This window comes from Homarus americanus, unplaced genomic scaffold (genome assembly GCF_018991925.1).
Source record: "Homarus americanus isolate GMGI-L3 unplaced genomic scaffold, GMGI_Hamer_2.0 scaffold8226, whole genome shotgun sequence".
NCBI lineage: Eukaryota > Metazoa > Arthropoda > Malacostraca > Decapoda > Nephropidae > Homarus > Homarus americanus.
The window spans coordinates 2,467,025-2,485,009 of NW_024717620.1; the positions used below are offsets into that span (position 1 = coordinate 2,467,025).

At 38.2% G+C, this 17,985-nt stretch overlaps 1 protein-coding gene across 3 annotated transcripts in view; it reads right to left on the minus strand.

Annotated features, from left to right (window-relative positions):
• Positions 1 to 961: 961 nt before the first annotated feature.
• The window catches only part of LOC121858944 (probable protein phosphatase 2C T23F11.1), a 39,735-nt gene continuing 22,711 nt past the window's right edge, over positions 962 to 17,985 (minus strand). For all 3 annotated transcript variants that reach the window (XM_042355600.1, XM_042355599.1, XM_042355598.1), the window contains exons 6-8: positions 17,828 to 17,919; positions 14,330 to 14,500; positions 962 to 3,826 (exon numbers count right to left, since the gene is read on the minus strand). In XM_042355600.1, coding sequence (XP_042211534.1) covers positions 3,746 to 3,826; positions 14,330 to 14,500; positions 17,828 to 17,919 — 344 coding nt within the window. In that variant the 3' untranslated portion in view covers positions 962 to 3,745. The remainder of the gene's footprint in view (positions 3,827 to 14,329; positions 14,501 to 17,827; positions 17,920 to 17,985) is intronic.

Here is a 17,985-nt window from a genome sequence, read left to right on the forward strand (position 1 = left end):
TTGTTTTGATGGTGGTGGTGTCGACATTCTGATTCTGAGAGTAAGTTACTGCCCTAGCAACAGTAGTCCTCCTCTTCTACTGTGTTGGCTAATTGTGGACCACGAAAGAACTGTTTATTCTCTTTATGTTTTTGGCCGTATGATGGTTATTATTATTATTTTTATTTTTGGGCACGTTTTGTATGAATGATTGTGTGTGCATGTAACAGAGTAAAAGACAATTAAGAAAAGTCTGTATATCTACCCAAAATTACGAAATGAACAATAACTCAGTTCACAGCTCAGCCTCACCCGCTCTGACTGCTACTGGGTGGTGAGAGTCAGCGACTCTGCTACACAATTACGTGCCATCTCCACGGATATTATTCCTCGTTATCCCTTATTTAAGATAACATTTCTCGTTTCTGTTCGCTCAGCGATCTGTTTTTCAGGAACGCATCCTGATCGCTAAACGACGCTTCCCTGTACTGTGCACTACTGTATTGTACTGTACTGTACTGTATTTTCAAGTGAAAAGGTGTCACTTAGGCACCAATTTCTGTTACAGTATCTATTGAACCTAAATACCCCTTGGCTGCCATTTTTTTTTATTTATCAAGTCTAATGCATTACAAGTGAAACTTTCTGATAAGGCAATTAGCAGGAATAAATCAGATTGAGTACTGGGAGGGTGTGTGCTGGCCCTCATGCTCTGCTCAATAGTTAGAATGGGCTTGCAAGGGTAGTGTTGTAAGATGACAGGCAGGGTGAGTGCAGTTCACATTATTTTATAAATACCTGTATGTCAAACTTTGGTTTCTTATCACAAACCTCCTATTAGAGTACATACTGTACATTAAAGATGGGTTTTGACAACAGTAGGTATGACCTTGGAGGAGTGGACAGCATGAAGAAGATAAGACATTAATATGAGACACAGTATACTACAGTTGCTGCATGGAAGGAGAAGAGACATCTAAGCTGCAGTAATGTGTTTGTATGATCAGAAGACACAGGACAGATTGGTTTTATAGTTTAAATTGGTTGTATAAGGAGATATAATCAAACTAGTTGGAGCCTTATTGTGGAAGAAGTAGCTCATAGCAGAACATTACTGGGAGAGGATGAAGGTGGAGTGTGTTACTGCCTGGTCCCCACCATACTGAGAAAGGGCTTCCAAAAATGAAAAACATATACTGTACAGTAATCCCTCACTAACTGCTGGGTTTATGGCAAGGCCTGGGTCTAATGGCATATAAGGAGTTAGGGGAAGTGACCCTTGTATTATACTGTAAACAGTATCAAGAATTATATAATACTGTACACTATAGAGGTACCAGAAAAACAAATAAAAACAGTGTAATGGAGCTGTCAGTTATCTTACCCTCCACTCCAAGCGCCTGGCCTCGATATATGTAAGAACAATATAACTAAAAAAAAATCTTTAGGGCAACCCTGTCTGTGATCTATATAAATGACATGGATGATATATAGTATTTTGAGCCACATTGTCAAAAGTTTGCGGACAACAAGAATATATTAGGAAAGGTAGCAAGTCAAGACGGTGTTACAACAATGCTCTTTAACCTTACAAAATATAAGACTGCACACAGGACACAACAACCCCCAGGTAAATGAGGGACAGTCAGCTGTCCGTCAGCCACACATAAATGTTTATACTAACTTTAGATTTCTGATTTTATTTTTAGATGAAGTTAATATTTTTTGAAGTACAGTACAGTACTGTGTATTTGTTTGTACAGTACTGTATATGATTGTTATATACTGTAATACTACAGACACCAAATAGTATAGTAAAGTATAATGGTAATATTACCATTTTGCAAGTTTGTTGATTGTTGCTATAAATATTTAGAAACATGCAGTAATTAAAACATTAAAATTGCTCATAATATAGATATATTTTTTTGTTTGTAAGCATGTTTCACACACTGGTACAAGTTTAACACCATTACTGTACCGATAGACCCAAAGATGGATTCTTAATGAATTTCTAAATTCTTGGACCCAATATGCATCATCCACACTCTAGCATAAGTATTTTAAATGATGTCATCCGTGGTCCAGTGTTAGAGAAGGAGGAGGACATAGGCATGGTGGATGATATTACAGTTTTGTTTGAGGAACAGATACCCAATGAAGCAAACAAGACAAACCGCTTGATAGACTTGATTCAGTAAACATTCTTGTTGTGCCTGGCTAGAAATCTCCTTTGTTTTCCATTGAAACCCACACATATTTAAAACTGGATACCGTGGTTGGTGAAATGGTATACTGTACAAAATATAAAATTAAGATACTCAAATCAGTTTTTGGTGAACTGTAGTTGGGGAGGGATTACTGTAATTATAAAGATAGGAATATCGAGACGGTACATATATACAGTACCGAGAAAAAGATTACAAGGGTAAATGGAATCAGTTTCAAACAGCAGATATAAAGGAAAAGCAAAAATAAAATCAGAGTGAGGGTTTGGTTTAGTGTAGGAGATGGGTAGGTGTCTTATGGAACAATCTGTAAACTTATGCAGACATCTTGAAAGAAAAAGACTCCTTTGAAGAAACAACTTTACATTTTAAACTGCAAGCCGATGATTGGAGACAACATAAATCTTACTACAGTACTTTGTTGCATTCACAGTCAAAATATTAGTGAAGGATAATCTTGAAACAAAGCTTCCATTGTTCTGTCTTGGATGTTGGTGGTCACCCAAACAGAAAATCCGTGAAATAAAGTCAAATAAAAAGCATTGAATCTAAAAAGGACAGTTTGAGCATCCTCCCAACTTTTAGCCTGTACACTACAAATTATTTTGTAACTTATTTTTGCAAGAATTAATCCAGGTTACCAGTCTAAAAACAAAAATGTATTGAAAGAACATAAAAGCACATTAGTAAAATATTGAGTAATAAAAGAAAATATGCCTTGGTTGTGACTGAGATTAATGTACCCTTTTGTTCTGCAGCAGTAGCAGCTAATAATGTAAATAACTTTAAGTGACATAATCAAGATTATCAAAGCATAATGAACAGACTGAAGGCTTAAAACTGCACACACAACACAACACACTACATTAATATGTGAACAAAATATGTACTTACAAGTGCTAAAAGAGACAGATAATTTGGGAACAGAAATTTCCTTATGAATAATATAAGAGTATTCCTCATTAACATACCCACAAGATATGGAACAATTACACATACACAGTTTACAAAAAGTGTACAGCCTCATAACACTTGTCAACTAACAAACCCATTTATCCTTCAGCAGAATAAAATCATTAAAGTAAGACAAATTCACAATAGACATTAACTGTAAGTGTCAGTAATCAAATGGTGCCATTCAAGATGACATTATCTTTAACACAACAATGAGGAAACAAACACTGATAAGAACCAACAAATACCACAATTATCTTTCTCACCCCAGCTTTAATGTCCATGTCCACAACAGCGTCTGACAAACTGAGTGCCTACAAGTAGCAAGCATGTATACTATACTATACTGTATTATATTAAACTCAACCTTTATTTTTCATTAAATAATGTCTATAATTTATGTATTTCCTTTAATGCCATAAATGGCTTAGCAAAGCTCTTTATGCATAATGTCATCACATGATAGTGAATATATATATATATATATATATATATAAAACAAGTAAAGATGAGTTATGAAAGTATGTATTCATCTACTGTTGACCAGTTTCCTTACAAAATGACTTAAGTGTTCCCTTTAATGCTCACTGCAAGTCCAAGTCACTGTCCTCGTCGTTGCTCTGGTTCGACAGCGATAAACACGGCCGTGCACACTTCTCCTGTAACTGTAAAGAAATGTAATGAATGCAAGTTATATGGACTGCTATTCCAGTTAAAAATGTCTTATGCTCTACTGTATATTAATGCTGAAAACACTTCATAATCATTCTGCAGAAGTTATAAAAAGAGCTGAGAGTGGTGACAATGTTGGGTATGACTCCTGCCACTGTTCATTCCATGATTAAGATACTGTACTGTACGGGGCAAAATAAAACGGAAAACTAACTCAATTACTAGACTTTGGGTGTCAAAAATTTTGAGCCATGGAGTTAAGGTTAAGTAAAGTTTAGTGGAAATTAAATTACTGTAGATACTGTACTACTCAAGTACAGATCTAGTTTTTATAATCAAACTTTTATGCAAAAAGTAGGAGGTCGAACAATATATACAGGCATACCTTAAGAACTGACACATATGTGGACTGCAAAACGTCAACAGACGGTGAATCAACGGTTTTTGAAACAATAATTCCCATAAGAATATAATAAATTTGGGAGGTTAGGGATCAGCCACCCCCCAAAACTCCCATCTACTCTTGATATGTATTTGTTGTTCTTTTACTTTACTTTTACCCTCTTCACCACTGATCGGCTCATTAGCCTCTTGGGTGGTCAGTCATGTCTCTGTTACACACTGTTGGCAAGTACTGGGCATGCACCGGCTCCTTAATGTATTTGAACCTGCTCCAGTGTTGGTCAAGTCTGGTCTTGAAAGAGCTCGCACTCGGTGCCGTCATAACACACTGGCAAGTTGTTCCAAGGGTTCACAATTCTCATTCCGAAAAAGTTACCCCTCACAGTTTTCTAGACTTGCAGCTTCTTCAATTTTGAACTGTTACCCCTTGAGGGACGGGCGTCCGCCAGCTCCAGGTATGGGTAGTTGACTGAGTAGTGTCCTTTGAGAAGTTTATATACCTCAGTTAGATCACCCCTCACCTGTCTGTAGTATAAGCTAGGCAGTTGCAGGCGCTCTAATCTCTTTTATTAAGGAACATGTCAGTATTAGTGTACATGACTTTCAAGCCGGAATTTGTTCTAGGTAACGTCTCTGGTCTTGGTAGTAACACCAGCCTCCCTCCATTCTCAGTAGCTGTAGCGTTTGCTAAATACATTATATTTTGTGGGGTGTGGTCAGAGATGACATTGTTTACATGGCGCTCACCTCCTCCTGGGTGGGAGACAGAGTGGGTGGAGGGTGTTCCGCTGTCCCTTGGTTCTGTGCTGGCGCTCTTACTCCCACTACCTTCCCCTTGTATATAATATAACCCATGCATGTCCGTCCCTGTTCCTCATCAAATCCTCCCTCTTCTGCTTCATGCACCAAAGGAGTTTTTAGTGCTCTTCCCTCTGCATTACTGTGTGATCTGGGTGAATGAATATATTCCAAAATGCATCGCTCATTGCAAGGTTTTTTACCAGCCGAATAATTTTCCATTTTTCATCCTCACTCACAAGTGTGACCATGAGGGGGGCAAGGCTTGTTCTGCTTTTGTCCTAACCTCCTCACATCCTGGGGAGGTGGGGCTGACATTTTCAGTCTCTCTTTCAAATATTCTCAAACTTCATCTTATCATGTGTTTTCCTAATCTCAGTTTCCTCTGACTGACTCTCAGGGACTCCAAAAATAATTACGTTGTTCCTGCGCTCGAAACGTTCCCATTGTTCCTCCTCTCCCCTTACAGTATGTCTGCTAGTTGCCATCTCTTCAACACACTTCTACAGAGTCCCTAGCTGCTGGAGGACCTGTTCAGACCCTGCATTACTGTACGCCACCTTCTGTGGTCCTGAGCATAACTCCTCTTCACTAATCCCTCCATTCTATCAGCTACTTCCTCAGTCTTAGTGAGGATCTCTTTCCTAACTTGCTCAAGTTTCATCTCCAAGTTTTTCATTCCCTAATGATCTCAAAAGCCTCGTTTACTTTGGTTATGCAGTCAGAGCAGTATCAGCAACAGCCTTCTTGCTTTACCACATTCTGCAACGTCCTAAACTTTGATGCGGTGAGACCGTTCGATTCGTCCTGGTGGTTTATCTGATGTCTTAGTTCTCAACAGAACAGGCGCTTTGAGAATATTGAAAGAAGGATGTTAATTGTGTGATTTTCTGATTTATCAGAATCATGTCGCTTTACAGCCAAGACAGTTTCCAATTGGTCGTGTTTCACCTTCAATTAAGCAAACCGGACAGGAGAGGATAGATCAAATATCACCACATGTTAAGGTGATTGATCACCCTCAAGGCAAGACTAGACTCCTGGAGTTGCTTGCTGTCTATAGGAACAGTGTAGCTTTACCAGGGGAACAGCTAGGTCACACAAATTTAACCTCACATCACATATCCTTAAAATCGGGAACACACCCAATTTACATACCAGCATACCGACTACCACATAGCCAGTGGGCTGTAGTTCAGGACATGGTACAGGATATGTTAGATCAGGAGGTTATCGCACATTCAAAATCGCCTTTCAATAGTCCTTTGTTTTTAGTCCCCATGAAAGATGGTGGTTGGCACCCAGTCATTGATTTTAAGCGAGTCAACGAAAGTACAGTACTATCTCGGATAGGTACCCAATGCCTGTCCTGAGTGATATTTTGTAGTCTTTAGGTAAGGATAATACTGTATTCAGCAGCCTTGATCTGCTTAGCGGGTATTGGCAAATTCCTCTTGACAAGAAGTCTCGAGAGATTACTTCTTTCAGTACTCCTTTGGGCCATTTATGTTTTTACGGATGCCATTCGGTCTCCAAAATGCCCTTCCACTGGATTAGATTACATTTATATTTAATAGATAATAACGATATAGACTACACAACTGATTTTAGATATACGATGCTGTGCGAAAGCTGTAGCACAGTTCCCTCGTCCTCAAAACATCGATAAGGTGTGTAGTTTTTTAGGTTTGTCTGGATATTATCGTTCTTTTATTAAGGGTTATGCGTCGTTATCTTCACCTTTGACGAAGCTTAGGAAGGAAGCAATTTTTGTCTGGAATGCGGAACGAGAGGATAGTTTTATTGCACTGAAGAACGTACTTACCAATGCTCCCGTCTTAGCATTCCCTGACTACACTCAACCATTTACTCTGTATACCGACGCCTCGGTACAAGGTCTTGGATCTGTACTCATGCAGCGAGACACAAGAGGTTATAAAATGACCGTTCACAGTGATCACGTGGCAGTTACAGAGCTGTTCCACGGTAAGAATCTTTCAGGCAGATTATCACGCTGGTATCTGACCATCCAAGAGTTTGAACCCGTCTTCCAGTATTTACCGGGATGTGCAAATGTGGTCGCAGACACTTTGTCTAGACCAGTGATGCCTGTATCCTCGTTCAATCTCTCGCAATTGAAAGACGAACAACGACTGGATCTTTTGTGGTCTGCAGTCATTTTTGCTCTAGAATCGGGGGAGGAGAACAATCTTCCAAAGTTACCTCTTCCATTCAGTCAATTTCAACTACGACAAGACATACTCCATCGCTCCAAGCAGACGACTCAGGGTATGATTATGCAAATTGTCATACCTGATACACTTTGAGCAACCATTTTAACATTGTATCATTATACAGTAAAACTTCGATTAACCGACCCTCGATTAACAGACTTTCGGATTAACCGTCAATCCCGACCCCCAAATTATATACAGCTAGACCCCCACTTCACACTGCTTCGGATTCTTACCTAATCGCCGGACTACTTAATCACGCAGTTTGCACTATTTTTTTTTTTATGTTTTTTTATTTGTTTTTTTCTTCAAATGACGCACACATTTTCTATACCGAAACGTTTCCAGTTAATGTAGTCGCCATGTATAATTAGAAAATTATGGGGGCCCCATGTGCATTCAGTTGACTACATTAAAGGTAAGTGCTCAGTCACACTGTATCCATTCCTCATTATTTATTACTTTTACTGTACTGTATTTCATTGTAAATTTTTTATTTAATTTTTTTTTATGTCGGACTTACGACCTGGATTTGGGTCTCTCTCTCTCTCTCTCTCTCTCTCTGTGTGCGTGCGTGCGCGCAAGTAAATCACTGGAGGTGCGCGTGATCTAGGTATATGCTGATAACCACAAGGAAAGAAGAAAACACGAAGTTCCCAAGCGCTTGGGAACTTCATGTTTTCTTCTTTCCTTGTGGTTATCAGCATATATATATATATATACAGTTTTACCCCGCTTAACGCGCTTTCACTTAACGCGTTTTCGCATATACGCGGTGCCTTGCCAAAGCTGTATACGCGGTGCCTTGCCAAAGCTGAACTTTCACTTAACGCGGGTTTTTTCCACAGCTACGCGGTGAGTGTCCGGCTCGGATGCTATTTTTAGATTTGCCCCACCCGCCACCCTGCCTGACTGCCTGTTTTAGCTCATAAAATTCATACAAATTACCCGGCCAGAATATAATTTACATTGCTGGAATTCTTATAATTTGGTGATCATTTTGAATATAAACAACATATATTTTGCATTAAACATACAATTTTTAGATAAAAATATTTCTCTAGGTAACTATGTTATCTTTTGTCCAAAATATATGACATTTATATTCAAAATATTCCTGGTCTTACAAGGAATCCAGCAATGTCAATTATATTATCCTAACTTTAGTTTGAGGTATTATTTATTAAAATTTAGTGGTTATCCCACACATCTCCTTGGGACGGTTGGTGGGGGGTGGGGGGGAGGGAGGGACCAACCGACCGACCATCTGTTACCCGGTGAAGATTATTTTTTTTTTTATTAACTGAAGATATTTGTTTTAGCTCATAAAATTCATACAAATTACCAGGTCAGAATATAATTTACATTGCTGGAATTCTTATAATTTGGTGATCATTTTGAATATAAACAACATATATTTTGCATTAAACATACAATTTTTAGATAAAAATTTTTCTCTAGGTAACTATGTTATCTTTTGTCCAAAATATATGACTTTATATTCAAAATATTCCTGGTCTTACAAGGAATCCAGCAATGTCAATTATATTATCCTAACTTTAATCTGAGGTATTATTTAATACTAAATGTTATAAACTCTGGAAGGGATGATTGGTGGGGGGTGGGGGGGAGGGTTGGGACTGACCGCGCGGTTGGAAGAGGGGGGGAGGCAAGGTGGGGTACTTTGATTGACAGATAGTGTTGTGAAGATTATTTTTTTTTTTATTAACTGAAGATATTTGTTTTAGCTCATAAAATTCATACAATTTACCCGGTCAGAATATAATTTACATTGCTGGAATTCTTATAATTTGGTGATCATTTTGAATATAAACAACATATATTTTGCATTAAACATACAATTTTTAGATAAAAATTTTTCTCTAGGTAACTATGTTATCTTTTGTGCAAAATATATGACATTTATATTCAAAATATTCCTGGTCTTACAAGGAATCCAGCAATGTCAATTGTATTATCCTAACTTTAGTTTGAGGTATTATTTATAAAATTTAGTGGTTTTCCCCCAAACAGTGTAGTGTGAGAGGGGGAGGGAGTTGAGTCCATTATTTGAATGGACATTAACTTGGCGACTGTATTTCTCTATTTCTCTTAAGTATTAATTGTGTGCATGTACCATCATAAAATTAAGATGTTATTTTTACTACAACATAGGTATGTGCCTTCAAAAAGTGGAGTTTGGGGGTCGGGCCGGTTTCTATTGGAATTAATCCCATATGTTCTGTTGTTCACTTAACGCGGATTTCACTTAACACGGGACCCTCTGGGTTCAATTGACCGCGTTAAGTGGGGTACAACTGTATATATATACAGTATTACCCCGCTTTACAGGGTTTCAATTTACGCGATTTCTCATATACGCGGTGCCTCGCCAGAACCGAACTTTCACTTTCCGCGGTTCATCTACCCACATACGCGCAGAGTGTCCGGCTCGACGCTATTTTTAGATTCGCCCCACCCGCCTCCTCCCTCCTCCCGCCTCCGCCTGGGCAAGCCACGCGGTAAGGTTGCGCAGTGCATGTCTCTGTTGCGTTATCACTGACGTCATATGACGTATCGGACTGTGATTGGCCATGCATCCCTACCCCCCTCTGCTGCTAGCTGCAATTGGTTTAAAGTAATATGACGTGTCCACCCGGGGAGGGAGGGAGGGAGGGAGGAAAGACGACGCTTGACCTAGCCGTGGCAGTTTCATCCCTCCAGGCCACACCATGTATACGTGCATCCATTGTTCTGTGATAGTGATAGTGACAGTGAAGGTGACTTTGAGGGATTTGTCAGGGAAGCCCTGACAACTGTAACTGATAGTGATGGTGATGCACCTAGTAATGGTGATTCACCTGAGGGCCAGTAATCTGCCCTCTGCCTCGGAACCAGCCTCCATCCCCGTATGCCGACCCATCTCTTCTACTAACGTAAGTGTTACACCTAGCTTTTAGTTTTCGTAACCTAACTTCTTCTATATTACTTGTTTGTGCATACCATCATAAAGTTAAGATAAAATTTTTACTACAACATAGTTGTGTGTCGTCAAAAAGTGGAGTTTGGGGGTCGGGCCAGTCTCTATTGGAATTAATCCCATATGTTCTGTTGTTCCATTTACGCGGATTTCACTTTCCGCGGTACCCTGTGGGTTCAATTGACCGCGTAAATCGGGGTACTACTGTATATATATTTATAATTATATTTATATTTATTTAGTGGGTCTAAATGGTCGTAAAATGGGAAACTTGGGGTTGAGTGCCTGGAACCAATTAGAATAAATCCCAAAGGTTTCTGTACTTTCGGACAACGTCCATTTCAGTTAACATCACGTTTCCAAGAACGTATCTAGGACGTTAACCGGCGCATGACTGTACTGTACAAACTTATGAACACAGTGAGTATGAATGGTACTAACTTGAGAGTTATCCTAAGCTGAAGCAGTACTAAAGTTTGGTTCACATATAATGTTCTCATCACTCTCGGAAGAATCACTTGGCTCATAAAGGAAAATAGAGCCGTCGCTATACATCCGCAACCTAATCTTCTCCTCTTCCTGTGGGCAAATTCTAAATCATGTAAAAGATATTATATACAATAGCTAAATACTGTACAAATAAAACAGGATGAAGTTTATGTTTTATACCAATTCTAACATTTTAATTTTGTTTGCCTTTTTTTTTCAATAAAAAATTCAGAGCTTCATATGAAGTGAATCTAAAAAATTATACCACTTCTGATACTTTTTAGCTCTAACTTACATTGTGCAATATAAAACTTGACTAGACTACACTACACTATATTGGAAGTTTGGTAATAATTAAGACTGTTGTTGTACCTGTACTGCACTTACAAAACTTATTCTTAAGACCCAAAAGCCATAAGCACATTTTATCACATACAAAAAATGTTTATCACAAGTTTACATTTGTAGATCCAATTTATTGTAGTTTAATTTTATGACCAAAGAATTTGATTATTACAATGTTATCATAAGAGAAAAATTTAAAATACATGTGAGTCAATGTAACTCTTGTAGATGCAGAGATACATATAGTTTATGTGTGTATGCAATAGCTGAGTGGAAAACAGACCTGCCAGTGTTTCACCAAGTACACCTTGTGTCAAGAAACAGTGAAAGCTCTCATCTTAGAGGTGAATTCAGTGCTGCTCGTACAACGTGAGCATGGTGAAGGAACAACAGCTGATGAACAGTCGTGAGAGGGAGGACATATAGTTCATATTGTATTTCATATACTGTACAGTATACTTGTAAACATTACAGAATTTCTTTAAATTTACAAGGATCAATAAGTTTCTGTACAAAAGATCAGCTTTACTCTCAGCTGAAGGCTTAGTTAACCTAATAAAACAAATGCACTTGCAAGACAATACAGCATCTTCACACAACTAACATTAACATCTAAGATTATATGGCTGCAGTTACATTCAACATAAGAGCCTACAACCACCAGGGACACTTAACTATTAGCCAGGTGGGAGTAGGAGGAGAGTCCACACCATATGAACAAGTGACTGGTATCCAAACATCATGGTTTGTAATTGATGTCAACAAACAATGAATGGATCAAAGTTGCTTGGTCTGATCAACAACAAAACTGTCAAGCAAATTCACCTTTTTAAGTACAGTATCAAATTGATTTAGTTAAGATCCCATTACAAGCTAGAGCTGAGGCCTGGGGTCTTAGTCCTTAAACTCACTGACTAGAATACTCGATCTGGACCTAAAGTTATACAAATTTTAAATATCCAAAACAAATTTTTCAGAAATTTACTATGAAGTTCCTCTGCATATGTATAGTATAGCTTGAATTTTATTTGTCACATTTGAAACTTCATTCAAGCCACACAGAAAGGTTTGATCAAGAACTTTTGAATTCTATACAAATTTTTCAGGCGATAACAACATGACAAACAATGGTCACCTTCTCTGTAAACATTACCAAAGTTCATTTTAACATGAGCTTGTCACTGCTTGTGTGGCCAGGATGAATGTGAAGAGCAAATGTGAGATTTAAAAACAATGACCACATGGCACCTGTTCCATCCCTAACATACTGTACAGTATATGGCAGACTGATCAGTACAGAAGCAGTTTTTCCGCCAATGATAGATGATAAACAACCACTGTACTTCCTGCCTGGAAAGATATTGGAAGCATAATGTGTTGTCTAATGGTAGACCCTGTTGCCATATGGCATTACGAAAATTGTGACCAAGTCCCAGGTTGCTGATCTGACTTTCTGCCTCATTTACACACAATTGCAGGGTCTCAATTGTTTCTTACTTTGACAACACAACATATATATATATATTGTTTCTCACTATTAATCTTTAAGTTTTATGGTCCATTATTATTATTATTATTATTATTATTATTATTATTATTATTATTATTATTATTATTATTATTATTGTTATTGTTGTCCTTATTATTATATTATATTTTTATTTAATATTTTTTCTAATATTTTTAATAATAATAATTATTATTATTACTATAATTTTACCCCCAGACCCTGATGTGGGTCATTGACCTGTGCCCGGGTGGGCTAATCCCATAAAAAATAAAATAAATAAATACAAATTCTAAAAAACAATTTTTGTGATATACTGTAGTCCAGAATGCGACGTCTAGCTTTATACCTAGGTATGTAAATGCCTAGCATTAACTTGCCAGGCCAACATACAGGCAATTAAAACATCTAATAATGACTTAATACGTAATACTAGGAGGACATGTCACTACCTGGCATTTAATTGCAACTCTCAAAACCCCCTCCCACACCCTCCATCACACGCTTTGCTACCGTCATCTCTTGCCCTAGAGCGAGCAGTAAACAAATGTCGACTCTTGAAGTGGTGGAGATGGGTGGGATGTCAACGTCGCATTCTGGACTGCGTACAGTATATCACAAAAACTGGTTTTTAGAAAAAAATGCTTTTTGTTCAATCCACAATGTGACGTCTAGCTTTGATTACCCGAACAGGAGGTGGAGAGGGAGGTGACATTGCTTATAAGGCTCCGCTAGCTTAGGTCCAGATTATAATTATAAACTTTTTGGAATATTTTCCAATACAGTATTAGGAACATTTACCGGAAGGTAAAATGTTAATTTACATATCTCAATGAGTATACTCACTTTATTCTGATGAGGAAGAAGGTCCTGGTTGTGGAGATGACTAGGTGGGGGAGGGGACCCCAGCACCACCACATGTGAAGCAACTTTCAGAGATAGATGAACATAGCTGTTTTGAAAGGTTTTTGAAGATTTCCAAAAGCCCACTTCTTTGATCTGACTGAGGCTCATATGCTGCAGAAAGACCACAGACCCTGCATATTTCCTGGTGTCATGTGCCCAAAATTTCTTGCCAGGGTCTGCTTGACTCACTGAGATAAATATTTTGTCATATGACAAGGAGACAATTTCTTACCAACCTGTGATGAGAATACATAGGGGCCTCAATTAGGGAATCTGGTTAACCATTCTTGAAGATTCTTAACTGGGCACAATATATGAGGAACCCTTATCTCATCCATTAACCGTTTTATCCTGATAGGTTGAGCTTGAAAATCCTCCCTTTAATTTTTTCTTAGGATCTCCGTAGGAAAAAAGGTAACATCTTCCTCAGAAAATACCAATAATGATGGATTATTGGAAATTTAAATCAGCCAGGTAGCGACGTGCCCTCCTAATATTCTGTATTAAGTCATAATTAGATGTTTTAATTGCCTGTATGTTGGCCTGGCAAGTTAATGCTAGGCATTTACATACCTAGGTATAAAGCTAGACGTTGCATTCTGGATTGAAAAAAAAAGTTTTCTACATTTAAGTCAGTAGATTGTTTCAGCCATACCTAAAATTCTCTCATAAGTCACATTCTCATCTCTCCCTTATACAAATAGGAATTTATATAGTTAAACCATCCTTTGAGATGATTACTGTACTTTAAAGATTGCATGTTAATGAAAAGACTTACCTTCTTTTATCACTGTCATAAAATATTACGCCCCTACAGAAGTTAAACCGACCATACCTCACGCCAGGATCCTGAGTGAACAAAGCAGATGAGAACAACAGTCATGTTGTCACAGCCCAAACCACCCATCTGGCAGTCAGGAGCCAGACACCGGGTCATGAGGTCCTCACACACATCTTCTGGTTCCATGCCCTGTGACAGCCGTAGTCGTATAAAGTTTACCACTTCCTGCGAACACATATCATAGAGTGACATACTGTACAGACTAGTTTCATATATATTAAACCCTCCACAGTTCTGAATAACTGCCACTCATGCCTCTATGATTGTAGGATTTAAAATTAGGTGAAAATTTTTCAATATTTTGTAATATTTCAAAATACCTGTATTCCAAATCATGGTATATACAGCTCCTCCCCGACTTACGACCTACTCAACTTACGACCACTCACACTTACGACCGCCTCAGTCGTACCAAAATTTTGACAAATTATGTATTTTTGAGTCCCAATGTCAGTACACAGACAAAATTTTTCTTTGTAATTCACTTTAAAATGGCTGGCAAGCTTAAAAGTGAGTTTTGTGGTGCTGAGAAGAAAAAAAGACACCCATTTTAGATTTTCTATGAATTATTTAAGCATTTTTAACTTACGACCATTTCGACTTACAACCTGGATTTGGGTCCCTAACCCCGTCGTAAGTAGGGGAGGAGCTGTACAGTACTCCAACCCGAAAAACTGCATAACTATTAGTTAATGCACTGAAACAACTACAGTATTTTCTCTATTTAATGAACTAATTCGAGCCACCCCTTTCTGTTATATCGAAAATGCCACTAAATCGAACTTTACATTATTTTTGCTCGATTTAACAAACTAGTTCACTAAATCGAGCGTGATTCCATTAAATTCTGTGCCAAATGCACCACTGGCAAGTGGGGTTTATTTTCATCCGCTCAGTCTGTGTCCTTCCACCACCGTGTGTGTTGTTCACTGCTACCTCTCGGTCTACCTCTCAGTCAACTAACTACTGTGCTTAAGAAATCATGCCAAAAGTCTCCCAGAAGTCTCAGAAAGGAACTGGTGTGGGGGAGAAAGTCAAAAGAGTGCAGCTAGCAATTGGATAAAGTTTGGAAATACATAACAGAAAAGTTTTAAACAAACACTGAACCCCCTAGTTTAAGGCAAGCTATGAATAATGTTTCTATGCACATATATGTGTCTGAGGTGTCTCCGTAGACGTGAGCGTATTAACAGAATTAATCCCGATTAAGTGAACTAGTTCACTGAATCAAGCTTAAAATAATGTAAAAAATTTCATTCAGCTAAATTGAGAATTTGTTATATCGGATTCCATTAAATCGAGAGTACTGTAGTATACTGTACTACTTTGCATGTTTCACTCCAACAAGTAATTCAGAGTGAAGAAAACATATAATTAAAAAATGGCTGGAAGAAAATTAAGGAGCTGCTGCTTTTATTGATAGGAAGAGGAACTTCCCTCCGGGTGTAAGGAAAGATGTAGATAACTGGCATGAAAAGTATGGACATTGAGTCTTGATACAGTTGGGATTACGAGGAATGTGGATTTGAGTTGTGACAACACTGTTGGTACCTGTCCCTGTACTGCCCAAACACAGTGTCCTCAGATGGTCTTATTTCTTCCAGTAATCATAAAGAACAGGTCTGTAGACACAGGGCATCAACATGGTTGGGATGAAAACAAACAAAAGATCATTCACGATTGTATTGTAAAATTGTTTTTCCACAATGATTTTGTGGTCCAAATTATCGCCACTACTCCAGTCTCCTGCACTACACACACCTTGTGCAACATGTGGAAAAGTTCTTCTACCTCATTTTCCTCGTCTCTTCTCCCAGTCACTCGGCACTTTTAGGCTGATGACTAGTTCATCAGTCACTCTCGCTGAAGCTCACACACCAACTATCATTTCTGAATTCACTCGTCAAATCTACCAGTTCTCCAATCTCACCCTCGCTCTCTGATTGCCATAATATATTACTTACTTTTGTCGATGTCAAGGCAAAACTACTGCAGTGAGGGGTCTTTTCACACCCTGCACTTTTATGCCAAAAGTAGAGGTCAAACTATACAGAGTATATGCATAATATTTTTGAGGGGTTAAATATTATGCATTTCTGTGGGTCATTTATGGTGAATGATAGCCACTGGACGTGCATACTGTACCCCTGGATTTTTTCATTATGTTGCTACATGAAGAGCAGAACAAATACCTGATACAAATGAAGATTTACAGATAATTTTCTTATCATTTGCATGTGTTAACATCACTGGAGGCGTTGTTCCCATGTTAGACTTGTCAGTGTAACCACATCCCCTTAGACCTCTCACTACCAGGCTTAGCTGTTATTAGTATTTTTCAACTTGTAATATTGGACGCACACACACACACACACACACAATGTGAAAAAATATATATCTCATTCGGTCAAGAACATAAAGGGAATAAACATTTCTTCATATACGAGAGTTAACATTCTGAGTGAGGGATGGGATCATGTTTCCTGAGGATATAATGCATACTTGAATACGTATTTACACAGATGTGCTAATACAGAGGTAATGGGAAATGTTTGAGAGGAGCTGTAAGGTTACCTCACTGGATGGATCTGTACTTGAACACCCAGACAATTATCAAAGGTCTTGGCATATAGAACAAAAAATACTGGGTAACTCTGTGCATAAATAATTGACACGACTCCCTCCCAGTGCCAGGAGTAGATTACCTCCCTCATGCGCCTATACTGATTAAAGCAAGATCATGTTCACTCTTGGATGTTGAGAGCAAATACTTAATTCCATCAAGAGAATGATGCTCAATGTACAGGCCTACAATATTGAGGTACTGTACAGTGTGACAAACTACATGAAAATCTCCGAACTCAATAACTTTTGGGATTTGTAGACAACAAACTTTCTCCCTTTCCTGTACACCTCCAGTAATAGAAGTCCTAAAACAAGTTGATGAATATTAAGACAGTTTTACGGTCAAGCTGTACAGTACTGTTCTTTGGTTGGGTCACATGGAATGAAAAATAAGTGGTTGGGAAACTTATTAGGTATTCACTGTAGATGAGGAAGGAATGATTTTACACACACACACAAAAAAAGAGTGAACTGAACTACAGCATACATAGGAAAACAAACTTAAAAAATACAGTAAGTACAATCCCCTTCTCTAGTGCGTTTACAGGAGCTCGTCTGGTTTGGTACGGTGTGGCAGCCCTGTGTTTGTTTACGTTTGACAAAAGGAAACTCGCAATAGTAAACATAATATGGAATCAAATTAAAACTATGTTAAAACAAATATCTCAATGTAATGATTTGTGGAATGTTTATATGACGAGGCCCTGTAAACGCACTAGTGAAGGTGACTGTACCTAGGCTATATGACGAGCCCCTGTAAATGCACTAGTGAAGGGGACTGTACATCCTGAATCGCATGAAAATCAAGTACAGCAGAGGATTACACAAGAGTAGACAGTACAGTATAAAGAAACTACCGACTCTTACCTGGTTGGTCATGACATCCCATATGCCATCACACGCTAACACGATGAACTCCCATTCTTCTGTCAGCTCTCTAACAATTACGTCTGGAGATGCTGTGGGACATCACGATATAACCCAGTTACTTGTGATCAAATTCTCAAAGGTTCATTAGTTTAATA